The 14,984-nt window shown below is 44.8% G+C and overlaps 2 protein-coding genes across 8 annotated transcripts in view; one reads left to right on the top strand and one right to left on the bottom strand.

Annotated features, from left to right (window-relative positions):
• FBXL14 (F-box and leucine rich repeat protein 14) overlaps window positions 1-14,984 on the top strand; it is a 429,592-nt gene that overhangs the window by 243,846 nt on the left and 170,762 nt on the right. The gene's annotated exons all lie outside the window — the stretch shown is intronic.
• Window positions 1-14,984, bottom strand: part of ERC1 (ELKS/RAB6-interacting/CAST family member 1) — a 294,829-nt gene that overhangs the window by 185,916 nt on the left and 93,929 nt on the right. For all 7 annotated transcript variants that reach the window (XM_072954473.1, XM_072954472.1, XM_072954475.1 and 4 more), the window contains one exon: window positions 3,614-3,781. In XM_072954473.1, coding sequence (XP_072810574.1) covers window positions 3,614-3,781 — 168 coding nt within the window. The remainder of the gene's footprint in view (window positions 1-3,613; window positions 3,782-14,984) is intronic.

The following is a 14,984-nucleotide window of genomic DNA, read 5'->3' as shown; positions in this document are numbered from 1 at the left end:
ACTTTAAATAAATACTAAGCAAGAAAATAGATAGTTTTAAATTATCTGCCAGGTCAGTGGAAAATTGAAAAGGTTTGGCAACAAACCTTTGATGAAGCTATGAAGAAAGACATTTTTAATATAAACAAGCACAAACTTTTCAGAGCACAGGGGGGCACCCATCAGTCTTTTTAGAGGCACACACACAGTATCACATCAGGGCTGAGATGTTTATGTCGTCATCTGTTGTACCATTATAACAAATGCAAAAACAAGAAGAAAACCTACAAGCATCTGCTTGTAAAGCTATAGGACGTCATTAACTACGGTGTATGACGCCAAAAACCATGCAGACACTACAAAGAGTGAGATAAAGCTACACATAAGAAGACACACAAATTTGTTTATCTTGAAATGAATAAAAATTATGATTCCAGTGGGTTTTTTTAAAACCGTGTAACACATATATGCCTACAAGTAATTATACAAACACTGCGGTGCATCAGACAACAGAAAATTATTCAGGATAAAAAAGAAGTGAGCGATCAAGCCATAAAACGAAATGGAGGAATTTTAAATACACAAAGTAAAAGAAGCAAGTCTGAAAAGGGCACACACTGCATGACTCTAACTACAAGACCGTCTGGAAAAGGCAAAGCGGCAGACAGGAGAAGCGCCCCTGGAACCCTGGCAGGACCCCGCGTGACAGCTGGCCGCCTTCCGGCACCACGTGCACGTGCATCTCTGCGTCGCTGCTCTGAACGGGTACGTCCTGGGCCACCACCCACACCTGTAGGACAAGGAGAGCCAGAGACGCGGCCCCCACGGTCCCCTCACTTGGGCCACTGCACCTCCATCCGTCACTCTTCCCCCAGACCTCCCACGCGACCTGCCCCACGGTGGTGCCGTCTGCATCCCAACCGTGCTGCTCACCGGCTGCTCCGTGGCCTCTGTAAGTCAGCAGCATCTCACCCCAGCCCAGCTCACCACAGTTCACGCTGCTCCCTCAGCCCCGTCTCCGTGAAGGGCACCTGCATCCACCCCGCTCCCCTGTTGGTCAACCACACGGAAACCAAGCTTGCTAACAGTGCTGTGGAGCAAGAGGGTGTCTGCAGCTCAAGAAAGCAATTATAATCACAGCTCCCTTGAGAGCCTTAAACGGCCTCTAAGCTTACGGTGCCTTTTCCTTTATTTTACGTGGATCCAAAAGTTAAAGCTTATTTCTATTTTATCAGCAAACAATGGTCCAGGGACACATCACACATGTTGATTCTGATGATGTTAGTCTAGCAGCTTCCACAACAAAGTACAGACAGAACATAAAGGCTCTGAGGACTGAAAACGACAGGTGCAGAGGTAATTATTTTAAAAGACGCAGTAATAATCCAAACCAGTGACAGAAGCACCCGTGTCACCTATCTGATGACTGTTTTAAAGACAAGCCAAATCAAAGTCTGTAGCACGACAGATTAGTGAGGCAGTGTAACGTACTAAACAGAACACAATTACTGGCCTCCATGAGGAAAGCTCAAGACACCAACGGGGGAGGGGTAGCTCAGTGTGGAGCTCGTGCTCAGCATGCACCAGGCCCTGGGTTCAGTCCCCAGTCCTTCCATTCAAAAAAAAGAGAGGAGATGGACGAAGAACAATACACAGAACATGTGTGTGACGTTCTGCAGTACCGAAAAGCTTAAACACGTATTCTTGTCTCATCCTCCCAACAGGGGAGCTGTGACGGGGGAAGCTGCATTCTGGAAGAAATTTTTAAAAACAAATTTTTAGCTAAACCAATTTGTACAAATGAACCTCTCGTATCATTCAGTATGTCTGGAAATTTGTCTGTTTGGGGCTTATTCTCATTTGGGGGGTAGGAACAGGAAAACATGGGAGACTGGACACCAAGGTAGGAAAGTGTTTTGTTGGCGGGTACTGACATAACTTAATGGATCAGGACCAACATTTTTTATTTCCTTTACGAAAGGGGAGAAGATAGTTCAAAGTCTACTTCATGAAGTCAGGGTAAGTACACCCAGTGAAAATTTTGTTTCAGCTGTGTCCTCTAAGGATGTATACCACATGTACACAGAGATTAACACATACACTGTGTCACATGTGAAGTATGTTACATATTATGTATCACAGTCTAAAAATTCAGCCACTGATTACAATAGAGCCATCAGGATATGAAAGCCACCACCAAGAGGTTGCAAGGGTTAAACAAGGTTTCAGATACAAAGTGGCTGATAAACGTGGCCGTTCTATTTTTACAAACTATGATTATTCCAGGATAACGAGGTATTGATTCTAACTTCTAAACTCCAGGCACAGTTATTAAAACCTTTTAAAAAAATGTGTATCTAGACATGCATTACTTTCTAACAGTCTTTGGGTTCTAACCAATATACTTGTGACCTGCCAAAATCCACCGACATCACTAATGCATATCCTGTCACCCAGCAATTCTCTGTTCGGTAATTTACCCAGAAATACACTTCACATATGAATAAACTAAATACGCACAACACTGCAGACTGTAACATCATTTTACGTAAAAGCAAACGTTTTAAGCAAACTGTCCATCAGTGGAAACCTGGTAGGTAAACCGCAGCACATCCACCCATTGCAGCTGGCGGTAACGGTGAGGAGCCCCGGAAGGAGTTTCAAAATATGCTAATGGAAAAAAGGAAGGAAAAGGCAACGAGGAATGGTAAGTGTGTGTCGAAAGAAACTTCTGCTCTGTGTGGATTACACATAAAATGTTTCTGAAAGAACACAAGAAGGGGTAAAGAGAGAAAGAATACATACTCGCTCGTACGTGTGTAAACTGTGGCTAGAAGAACATGTAAGAAACAGGCAAGGGGAAGTGAGCAGTTGGGGGGAAGGTGAGAAGGACGTGCCTAGAACGTTTTAAAACAAATCAGCGTCCACTAACAGGACACCGTCGCCACCTGCTGTTCACAGGAATCGATTTTTTATGTTTACCTACAGAAAGCAAACGAAAACCAAACAAAGAAAATAGAGAACAAATACTGAACACGGGCCTCTGCGCATGAAAGAAAGGCTGAATCTGAGGTTCAGTGAAGAGAGCTTCATTCCTTGGCTATTGTTGGAGGTTAAAAATCAGCTGGGAAATGTCAGGTAGTCCTACCTCGTCACCTCAGTGGAGCCAGGGTCTCCTGTAGCACTCTTTACTTAAGCTCGAGGGTGGGGGGGACAGTTTCCAGTGCTTTCCTTATTTGCCGCAGAGTGAGCCTCCTTCCCGTGATGATGAAGGTGAAGAGGAAAGAAAGCCCTCCCTGATTCACGTTCATCACGTGTCCCTACAGCAGCATGCGTTGCTGTTCGGAATCGGAGTCGTACTGACCAGGCAGACGGAGCCGCAGCCACCCGAGCCCGTGCCCGACACTAGTCCCCACACGGGCACCAGATGCGGCCACTTGCGAGGCACTTCTCAGAAACAGGAGCACGGAAAACACTGCTGAAGACACTAAGTAGTGCTCACCTCGAAACTTTAAAACCTGCGTGTGCAGAGCAGTTTTAACAGCGTCTGCACTGCCTGCAGAACACACAGGGAGGGAGAGGGCAGCGGGGACAGCCCTGAGGCCCGGCCGGAGCGCCCGGCCCCTGCGCTCACCTTCTTCTGAAGCACGTTCACTTTCCGCTCCTTCACGTCCAGCATGTCCTTGAGGTCGTGGATCTCTCCAGCTTGGGTCCCCTTCTCCTCGGCCATGTCCTGGATTTGTTTCGTCTTCTTGTTCAGCATGGTTTCCTTCTCTTCCAAACGCAATCGCAGGGCGTCCACCTGAGGATGTAAGGTTTTCCACAGGATTAGCTGAAAAGAAAGGAACGTAACTCCTTCCAAACAGACGTGCACAGCTGCCCGAATGACACGTTTAGAGTAAACTTTCATTAGAATCAAACAAAATGCCACTCTAAACACAATCCGCAAAACTTAGAAATTAAACCCTAAAATTTTGTGAGCATTTTCATAAAAACATTTATAGCAGATCAATGCACAGTGGTATCAAGAAAAATAGATCTGAAAAAAAGGGGACAAACAGAATTATTACAAAGAGGTTGAGCTTTGCTACTTCTATGAAAGTATTATAATCTACTATGTTTCTCAACGTTTATGTGCGTTAGAATCATTGGAAGGGTTTAAACAATGCCAGGCCACCAGAGTCTCTAACTCAGCGAGGCTGGGGCTTAAGAATTAGTATTTTTAACAAGTACCCAAGTGATGCTCCATTGCTTCGGAATATCTAAAATTAAAAACAAACAAACAAACACACACAACCCGTAAGCATCACCAAACACGACACCTGCTGTATGAGGTAACACGATCCAGCTGCGGCTGACAAGCCCAGCACACACTCAGAGATCCGTAAGGCGCAGCTAAGCCTACTTTCAAATGCCAAGACGAGGCAGCTGACGTCTGGTATCCAGTACCTTTATCACCAAAGTTTAACAGCGTTCGTTAGGTGGTATGACTTTATAAATAATTAGAAATCTAACCGATAGTACTTATTTTCATGTTTCCTTCCAGTCTTGAGACATAACTGACACACGGCCCTGTATAAATTTAAGGTGCACAGCGCAATGATTTGACTCACGTACATCATGCAATGATTATCGCGGTAAGTTTCGTGAACACCCATCATTTCATACGGATACAAAATTAAAGAAATAGAAAACAATTTTTCCTTGTGATGAGAACTCTTGGGATTTGCTCTCTCAACAGCTTTTGTACCTGGCACACAGCAGCGTTAGTTACACTCATCACGTGGGACATGACATCCCTAGTCCTTCCTTATCTTACATCTGGGAAGCCTGTCCCTTTGACCACCTTCATCCGGCTTCCCCTCCCCCGACCTCCCATCTCCGGGACCACAAAGCCCCTCCCTTGACGCGTCTATTTAGTTACTAGGAGTTTGCGTCTCAATCTCCCTTGTCTATCTCTTTCCTCTCCCCACCCTCCTCACCTCTGGCAGCCACCTGTTTGTTCTCTGAATCTGTAACTCCGCTTCGGTTTGGTTATGTTTGTTCATTTGCTTTGTTTTGTAGGTTCCACATATAAGCGAAATCATGCAGAGTGTGGCTTATTTCCCTTAGCAGAATGTCCTCAAGGCCCACCCACGCTGTCACAAGAAGCAGGATTTCCTCCTTCCTTACGGCTGAATAGTAATCGCACCCCCACACTCTATCCACTCACCCACTGACGGGCACTGAGGGTGTTTCCGTATCTCGGCAACTGCAAACGACGCTGCAGTGAACAGGGGTGCATGTATCTTTTCTAAGCGGTGTTTTTGTTTTCCTCTGATAAATGCCTAGGAGTGCACTGCTGGGTCACACGGCGGTTTAATTTTTTAAGGAATCTCCATGCAGTTTTCTGCAGTGGCTGCACCAACTTACACTCCTACCGCCAGTGGGCAAGGGTTCCGTTTTCTCCAGACTCGCCAACACCATTATTTGCTGTCTTCTGGGCAACAGCCGCACTGACGTGTGAGCGGGGATACCTCACTGCACTTCTGATTTGCATTTTCCTGACGACTAGTGATGCTGAGCATCTTCTCATGTGCCTGTTGGCCATCTGTGTATCTTCTTGGGAAGAAGAGAGGGATTACAAACAGGTACACGGGAACTCTGGGGACAGTGGTCTTCATCTTGACTTGGTGTTGGTTTCAGAGGTGTATGTGTCAAAATTTAACAAATCGTACCTATTAAATATATGCAGTTTATCTGATGTCAATAAATTTGATTTTTTTAAATAAGCAAAATTAGAAAGCGTGGGACTGGAACAGGAAAAAACCAGCAGACGTTTCCCAGCAGAAACAGGAGCCCAGACACACACTCACCCACACACACACCCACACCCACACCCAGAGGGGACGCTGCGGTCAGTGAGGGAAGGGCAGGGATTCAATAGATTGTTTTTAGACAGCTGGCCGCCCACATGGAGGGAGGGAGGAAGATCCCTAACTCATATCACAGAGAAAAATGAATTCTGGGTGCACTAAAGATTTACGTGTGAAAAGCAAACCTTTAAAACTTTTAGAAAGAAAGCTACTTTTAGTATCTTCAAAGTATCTTTTAAGACACTGAGGCAAGGAAGAACTTTTTTAGAAGACCCAAAGAGGATACATCACAAAGAATAATGGTGAATCCAACTGTATTAAAATGTAAAATTTCTGGACATCATTATAGCATTTACAGTGTTTTAGTATTTCACCTGTATTTTTGTGAAGTCTAGTGTTCTTCCCACGAACACTGTACAGAATGGAAACTTGACACGTGTAAAGACAGCCAGCCTACTTAAAATTTTCCTCAAAGATGAGGAACAAGAAAAGATGACTCAGCAGCAATGAAGATGTGTTTTACGGACAAAACGGAACTACAGTAACTCAAGCCCAGCGAGTCTTAGGGTTGTTACATTAAAATTTCCAGCTTCGGTGCCTAAATTCGGCACAAAGAGCTCAGAGCGAGAATTAAAATCCAATGCAGAACAAAGACGAATTACACGACTGCCACTGAGCTCCCCAACCGTCCTTTCTGAAGTGCAAGATGACAAAATTCTTCAAGTTTCCCCTGGATTTCCTTCATCTGCCTATTAAAATCGGAAACACTCCACCATGCAGATAAGAAAAAAAAAGGTCCTGAAGAGAAGTATCAGAACAGACTGAATATTGATCCAACAGAGAGAAAAGAACTGTCACCACAGAGGGAAGGCCCTTGAGGAACAGGAAACTCAGCAACCAGGCATCTTGAGATGCCAGAGGGACCCACGGACCCCTGCCCTCTGGGCTTCGCTGAGGCTCAGGGCAAGCCGGCCTCCGTGGGTCTGGTCCTATTCGACAGCATCACACGTGGTTCCTGTCGGGGAACCCACACAGGGCGTCAGCAGGACCAGCCAACGGGGCGCTCGCTGCAGCCCTGGCCGGCTACAGTTCAGGAGGGCACGGTCTCAGGAGAGCACACACGCCAGAAACCTAAAAATAAGTAAATCACATACTCGTGTCCACCCCTTCCCTACACAACTTGTAGTTTGTATTCTGCAGGTTCCACCCCTAACACGGGTACTGTACAGTCCCCAAACCACAAGCATAAAAGCAACAACTCACCTAAAAGCCATTTTACCCAGTATCCCAAAATACAGTATTAAATTCTTATTATTAAGGCCAAAAGCCCAGACATTCAAAGCTGCAGGCAAGTCCTAACTGCCTTGTTCTCAGCATTAATTTCCAAAAAGAGAAAGGTTTCATCTGAGGGTCAGGAACCAGAAACACCCCTCTTCACCTCTACACACTTCTCATCCGAGGGGACCAGCATCTCACAGGGTAGGAACCGCGAGGCGTCACCCTGCTGCTTCTTCACCGCAGGTCCCCAGACGCAGGTCCCCGGCCGCACCTTTACATTAGCTCCGACTCCCTCACGTGACCTGGAAGTGAGCCTGCGGCAACCAGGCGCAAGCTCCTGCCTGCGTCGTGAGGGAACGCCAGACCCACAGGAATGGGTGACTGAGAAGGTAAAGAATGAAAACTCTTGTTACAGACGTCCAAACCTTTGGGGTAAGAGCAGCTGGAAATGCAGGCTTTGATATTAAAAATATTTCAAGTCAGGAATATTAGGCACAGAAACTACCCAAGTCCGCAGTCTAATTGCTAAACGCTCTTTTCTTTACTAAGTATTCAGTTCAAATCACCTGTGTACACTTTTTCTTGGTCTGCTTTTCCGTGCAATGCAGAACTTAAACGTGTGGGATCTGAGATAAAAACCACCACAGAAACCACTTTGCTCCTACGAGATTAATGGCTCCGAATTCTACGCTGCTCTTTTGGTTTGGAGTGAACTAAATCCACAGTATAATTTTGCGTGAGGTCCATATTTTGCAAACCACAAAAACATATCCAGGAAAACCCCTCAGAGACCAGCAGGACACACAGGCATCCCCCGCATGCCGCTCCTGGTGGGAGGAATAGGACCCCGTTTATTCACATGCACTGACCTGGAGGCCCGGCGTCCTCCCAGCTGGCCGAGCACCAGGGCTGCGGCACACAGGTTATGCCAACTTCAACAGAAAGAGTTGGTTTTTATCTAAAGACTTTCTCTTCCAATGGACTCTTACTTCTGTTTTGGCCTCTTACTTCTGATCACAAAACTATTCATTTTCTCGACCCGTCTTAACCTGCTTTTGTTTTGCATCAAAAAAACAGATCTAAGCGCGCACCTGCAGCCGTAACTGCGTGGGCGCAACGGCGTGCTTCCTACGCCTCCCCTCCTGGGATGACCCGACTCACTCCCTTTCTAACCCTGACCACAGCTAGCCTTCTCCACGGGATCCTCTGTCATCTCCCCGTCTTCACTCCTCACTCTGTACAACCTCCTCTGGAGAAGACAATTCAATCCTAAGGCTTCCCCCCACCTCCCATGACGACAGCTTCCTAATGTTTATTCCCATCCCCAACCAGTTTTAAAAACCTGAGATTCTAACAAAATTGTCTGCTTAAACCAAACCTGCCGTTGAATTTTGTTTAGAATGAGTTTTGCTTTTGTAAGCATCTTTTCTTTTAAGGGATCTTCAAAAATCACCTAACATGGCCGACATTAATGTAAGTTAAACGCGGGTGCTGCCTACTGTATTATTTTCTGCATTCTGCCTGTATTTGGCAGTCTTTCGTAAGTTTTCCAAAAATCAAATAATCTAATCCACTCCTAAGTTTAAAGCTGAGGGAATCAAAGCCCAACCTGAGTGACTCGCCCAAGATCACTAAGTATAGTTTCCTAACCCTTATCGCCCATCACTCCCTTCCGGAAGGGAGGCCGAATGAAGGGCACCGGGTCGCGAGACTGACAGCACACACGAACCAACCTTTCATAAAAGGCTGTTGCAACAAACCGCACAACAACAGTTCTGCTTGACACCTCATCCAACAAAAAGTGAGAGAGCTCAGAGAAACACGGGGAGGGCCAGGGCAGAGAGGAGGCAGTCCACAGTCCACCATCTGCCTGTACAAAGTCGGGGGTGGGGACAAATTTAAAATCTGGAAAAAAATGGCGATGTGGTCTCCACCCACTTTCTCCTGAAAATCCACGGCAGACACAGAAGACGGTGAACCTCGGTTTGCTTTCGCTTTGCTTTCTACTCTACTGACTTCTGACAGTATCCAGCCTGCTCCATCTCTGGATTTAACCCAGTTGCTTTTTTCCTAGTTTCCTGATTTGAATGTTTAGCACATTTGCGCGCTCTCGCTCGCTCGCGCTCTCTCATTTTCTGATAAGCACCTCAAACCTAGACAGCTTTCATGGTCCCTCACTTCTGAATTTTTCTATTTCTCCTTTAACCCAAGGCTCATTCAATAGTACATTTTCAGATTCCAAACTTATTTCGGTTTTGTGCTGTGATTCCTTCACAGTGATTTCTCATGTTGCTGCATCAGAGGTCAGAGAACATGTTCCATGTGACCTTCGTTTCTGGGGATTCTGAAGTTCCCTCTGTGACCTAATACATGGTTGATTCTTATGACTGTTCAATAAGTTCTTGACTATATTGCTTATTCTCTACTTGTTAAAGCAAGATTCTATATACATATCTATTACTTTGAGCTTAAATATTATTGAAGTTTTTTAAATTGCTGTTTACCTTTGATAAAATTCTGAAAGGCGTATATTCAAATGATCATTTGCAGTTATTGACTTAATGTTCACAATCATTCAATTTTCTAGATCTATAGTTTCTTTCATCAGTATGTAACACTGGTCTGTGTTCTTTGCAACTGCTTTAAAAGATAAATTAGTGTTAACATAAAACAGACTGTGGGGGACACTTCCCTGATATATATTTTATTTTACATTTAAATATTTTTCTGTCCTTTTATTTTTAATTTTGTTGTTTTTCTTTGTTTTATTTTTTTAAACATTTTTTATTGATTTATAATCATTTTACAATCTTATGTCAAATTCCAGTGTAGAGCACAATTTTTCAATTATACATGAACATATATATATTCATTGTCACATTTGTTTCTCTGTGAGCTACCATAAGATCTTGTATATATTTCCCTGTGCTATACAGTATAATCTTGTTTGTCTATTCTACAATTTTGAAATCCCAGTCTATCCCTTCCCACCCCTGACCCCTTGGCAACCACAAGTTTATATTCTATGTCTATGAGTCTATTTCTGTTTTGTGTTTATGCTTTGTTTGTTTTGTTTGTTTGTTTCTTTGTTTTTCAGATTCCACGTAAGAGCAATCTCACATGGTATTTTTCTTTCTCTTTCTGGCTTACTTCGCTTAGAATGGCATTCTCCAGGAGCATCCATGTTTCTGCAAATGGCGTTACATTGTTGGTTTTTATGACTGAATAGTATTCCATTGTACAAATATACCACATCTTTACCCAGTCATCTATTGATGGACATTTAGGCTGTTTTCATGTCTTGGCTATTGTAAATAGTGCTGCTATGAACACTGGGGTGCAGGTGTCATCCTGAAGGAGGGTTCCTTCTGGATATATGCCCAGGAGTGGGATTGCTGGGTCATATGGTAAGTCTATTCCTGGTCTTTTGCGGAATCTCCATACTGTTTTCCACTCTTTGTCTTATGTTTAATTCTTGTTGGCAATGCATATCTGTATCTTAATTTTTTAGCCTGAGGTTTGCATCTTGACCTAAGTTTAATTCATCTGCATTTGTTGCCCTTCCCCTCCTTCACTTACTTCAGTCAACTTCTTTCATGCGTCTACATGCCCCCCTCCAGCACCACTCTTTTCTGTTCTCCACCGGGTACGTTGGGTCTTAAACTGATCGTCTGAACGTACACACTGCGTTTTCACCTGCCTAGTGTACTGACAGCCACACTCAGACTCAGATGTTCCTGTCATTTTCTTAAGCTTATCCTTATCTACATCCTCCCCCAGAAGTCACTGCTCTATCACCACCTGGAGTGGGCGAAGTGGTGGTGGCAGGAAGCAAGGCCCTAGATCAGACAGCCCACTTGATAACCGGCACCTCTGCTCTGCCAAAGATCCTTTTCTAAAGCTCTCCTCCGGCGCAGGTATGGCAGGCATGCAGAGAGAGAGGAAGGGCAGTCAGGAGCTGGTCAGGCCCCTTCAAAAGCTGGCCTGAACAGCAACCCACGTCACCCTGCGGCGCCTGCCACCCTAGCGCTGAGCACGGCTCCCGTGCGACGGGGCAGTGGTCCACCTGCCACACCTGACAGACATGTCCCAACCATCCCACAGCACCCCGTCCACTTCTACTCTGAGCAGCTGCTTCTTTCTACATTACACACACCTGTCCCCATCATTCTGTACAATGTTATGCCTGTTTATCCCTCAGCTTCCCTCACTTCTGTCTTATCTCCGGGGTGGGACGTGGGAGACCCCCTGGCCCTTCTGTTTCACTCACCCCTGTCACCAGCACACGAAGAGTCCTTAGCAGGCAGCCACCAGTGACTGCTGAATGAAGGCCTCAGTCAGCGAACCTCGTCTTCTTCCACAACCTCACGTCACAAGGGCACGCCTCTCTCCTTCTGAGGCTGCACAGTCCCTAAATCCTCGGCTACGTCCTTCCTCATCTCTGCTGACGTGATCGTTTCCTTTCCTCCCAACCTACCCATCCAGCAAGAGTCATGGTCTCCTTGACTCATCCAAACTTGCAGAGTCAGAAAAGACGGGTTTTGGTCTCAAAACAGATGCCAAGCAGTCGCTGGGCCTCCAGCAAGTCACCTACCCTCCCCGTACCTCAGATTCCTCACAGGGAGGTATTACCACTTTATGATCAAGAGCAGAGATTTCGGAGTTTTAACTGATCAGGGCCTGAATCCCAGGTCACCAGGCATTAAGTCATGAGAACTCGAACCCTCTGAGCTTCCGCGTTCCGTGCGCCCCCTATGAAAAGTTAGTGCACCCCATTATGCTACGTTAATGTGCCCCGCTATGAAATGTTACAGCAATCCTTATTTCTTAGGTTACTGTGAGGACTAGCTGAGAAAATAAATGAAGTCTGTGTACCCTGCATGGCACACAGGAAGCATTCAACATTAGATACTATCGCCTATTTCAGTTAATTATGGGAAGACCAGATGAGCTCTGACACGTACGCTGGGCTAGGAGTACACCGCTAACTCTGAGCATGCCGAGGAAGTCAGCTTCAGCTTGACGGGGACAGCGTCTCGGGCACTGGGTGGGAAGGTGCGTGTCCAGCAATGTCTGAGCTCCAGCCAGCTCTCCACTCTGCACTGGCTGCTGATCCCCTGACTCAGCTCTGAAAGAAGAACCACGTCCTCTGTCACTGAGATATGGGTGATCATGTCCACCTATAATAAACAGAACGCCGAAACTCAGCATCCTGGGGAAGTAAGGAAAAAATGGTCCTACACCGAGGCTGTAAGGTTTCCATTATTTTAATTTACTGATAAAAACATACTTTATTTTTTTGCTCCATACACTGAGAACTCATCCAGAAAATAAATTCAATGAGAGGTCCACAGTCCGTCATCAAGATTTAGGAACAAGAAAGTGGGCATAAAAGTTTTAAATTCCTGAAAATACTGTAACCAACACTGAAAGTCACTAGTTACTAGTGAGACTGGCCTCTAGTGCCAATCAAAAGTAATGTGGTAATTAAAGTTTACGTAATTCTCAACATAAAAAGCAAGACCACAATATTTACCTTGCCTAACCCATACCATTATTCTGAGGATCAAATAAAACAACAGAGATCAAATGAAATAAAAGTGCTTATAAACTGTGAGGTATTTTTTTGTTAAATTTTAACCCACTGATATTTAATGCTTCCCTCCAAATTCGGATGAGAGCTTCATAAACAAACATCCATTCCAGCCTTGGCAAGTTGGTATATTAGCATCCTCACTGACATGAGAAAATGGCTCATCCAAGGTCACGTAACTAATAAATGTCGAAGGTTGAGTTTCAAGCCTACGTCTGACTCCAAAGCCCGTGTTTTGACCACCACGCTGCCAAATCCAGACCACCTCTGTGAAGGTCAGCAGATCAAAGGAGATGCTCATGAAGCAGCAGCAGCTCCACAGAGACTGGATGCAGAACGCCGCCCAGCACAGAAGGACCGCATCCCCTGGACTCTGGGCAGGAAGAATGTCAGGTCTTTTCCCACATCCTGTTCTCCCTTAAAGAACTTTAAAATTAAAAAAAAAAAAAACTCCTTGATTCATGTTCTTTTTCATGAGTCCTTAATTTAGTGTTTGAGAGACAGAGAAAAGTCTAGAAAAGCTGCAGAGAGGAGAAGAAGATCGATTAAGAGCAAATTAAAAGGGAGCCTCTTCCACTGCTGGTGGGGTTGTAGTCTGGTGCAGCCATTATAGAAAACAGTACAGAGATTCCTCAAAAACTAAAAATAGACTTACCGTATGATCCAGCGATCCCACTTCTGGGCATACATCCAAAGGGAACTCTAATTCGGAAAGATACATGCACCCCAATGTTCAGAGCAGCACTCTTGGCAATAGTTAAGACATGGAAACAACCTAAATGTCCATCGACAGATGACTGGATAAAGAATAAAACAATGCCATTTGTAGCAACATGGATGGACCTAGAGATCGTCATTCTAAGTGAAGTAAGCTAGAAAAATACTGTATGATATCACTCATATGTGGAATCCAGAAGAAGAAAAAAAAAGACACTAGTGAACTTATCTACAAAACAGAAACAGACTCACAGACATAGTAAACGATCTTACGGTTACCGGGGAAAGCACGTGGGAAGGGAGAAATTTGGGAGTTTGAGATTTACTAATGTTAGCCACTATCTATAAAAACAGATTTTTAAAAAGTTTCTTCTGTACAGCACAGGGAACTATGGTCAATATCTTGTAATAACCTTTAATGAAAAAAAAAATTAAAATGAATACACGTATGTACATGCATGACTGGGACATTGTGCTGCTGTACACCAGAAACTGACACATTGTAACTGACAGTACCTCAATAAAAAATAAAAAGAGCAAACTCTAGAAACAGGTGAGAATTTTTAAAGAGCTGGTTCAAGCTGCCTTTTATGGGCTCCAACAGGAGAAAGCTGCTTTGGGAAAAGTGACCCTTGCCAAGTGCCACCAGGGTAACTTAAGAAGAAAAGCAAATCCCAATGAGCATATTACATTCGTATAATCACCCCAAATTCAAAGGGAAGTTAGCTTTTCTACTGTCATCCTGTGGAATGAAACACTTACACTTGAGCGGTTGTCCTAAGAACTTACTGGGGTAACTGCCGGAACTCACTTACTCCCCAACGGCTGAAAACAAATATAAAGACTATCCAAGAACGACCTCAAACACACCCTGTGTTCTCTGAGCAGCTAGAACCACCGCGTGAGACCCAGCTCCAGGAACACTACCAAGGGGACAAAGTCGGCTACTCGGTGGTGACGGGCTTCTGAGCGTCTGCGTTGCCACTGACCAACTGCCTGGCTCTCTGGTTCGCACACCTGCCACCGCCACCCAAGACTATCCCAGCAAGAAAGTGGGCAGGAGGCTCACCCTTAAGGCACTGGCGCCCTCTCCTGACCCTTCTGTAGTACTGCATGCACGCCATTTATTGATGTGAAAAACACCAGTGAAGCCATAAATTAATTAAACTGCATTTTCCAGATAATTTTATATTTTCAACTCCTTGAATAAACCTTAATTTAGCTTAATAAAAATATTAAAGAGAAGAGCTTCTACATAAAATTTATGCTAATGAAAAGAGAAGCAACGATGTTCTCTTACCATTTTAATGGTTTACATGTATTAGCTGATTATATTACAAGAATTATGCTGATGCCAATAACTGAGGTGCAGAGACCTTACCATGTGCCAGGCACTCGGCACAAGCGGACTAGTTCAATGCTAACCACAACCCAACAGAAAGGGCACGCCTCTCCGTCTTACAGGCGCGTAAGTGAGGCGTAACGAGCTCAAGGGACAGGACCGCGGTCCTGCACCTGGTGTAGGCGGCAACACTGAAGTCCAACCTCAGCAGCTGTGACAC

Source organism: Vicugna pacos, chromosome 34 (assembly GCF_048564905.1).
Source record: "Vicugna pacos chromosome 34, VicPac4, whole genome shotgun sequence".
Classification (NCBI taxonomy): domain Eukaryota; kingdom Metazoa; phylum Chordata; class Mammalia; order Artiodactyla; family Camelidae; genus Vicugna; species Vicugna pacos.
This window is presented reverse-complemented; position numbering and strand designations above follow the sequence as displayed.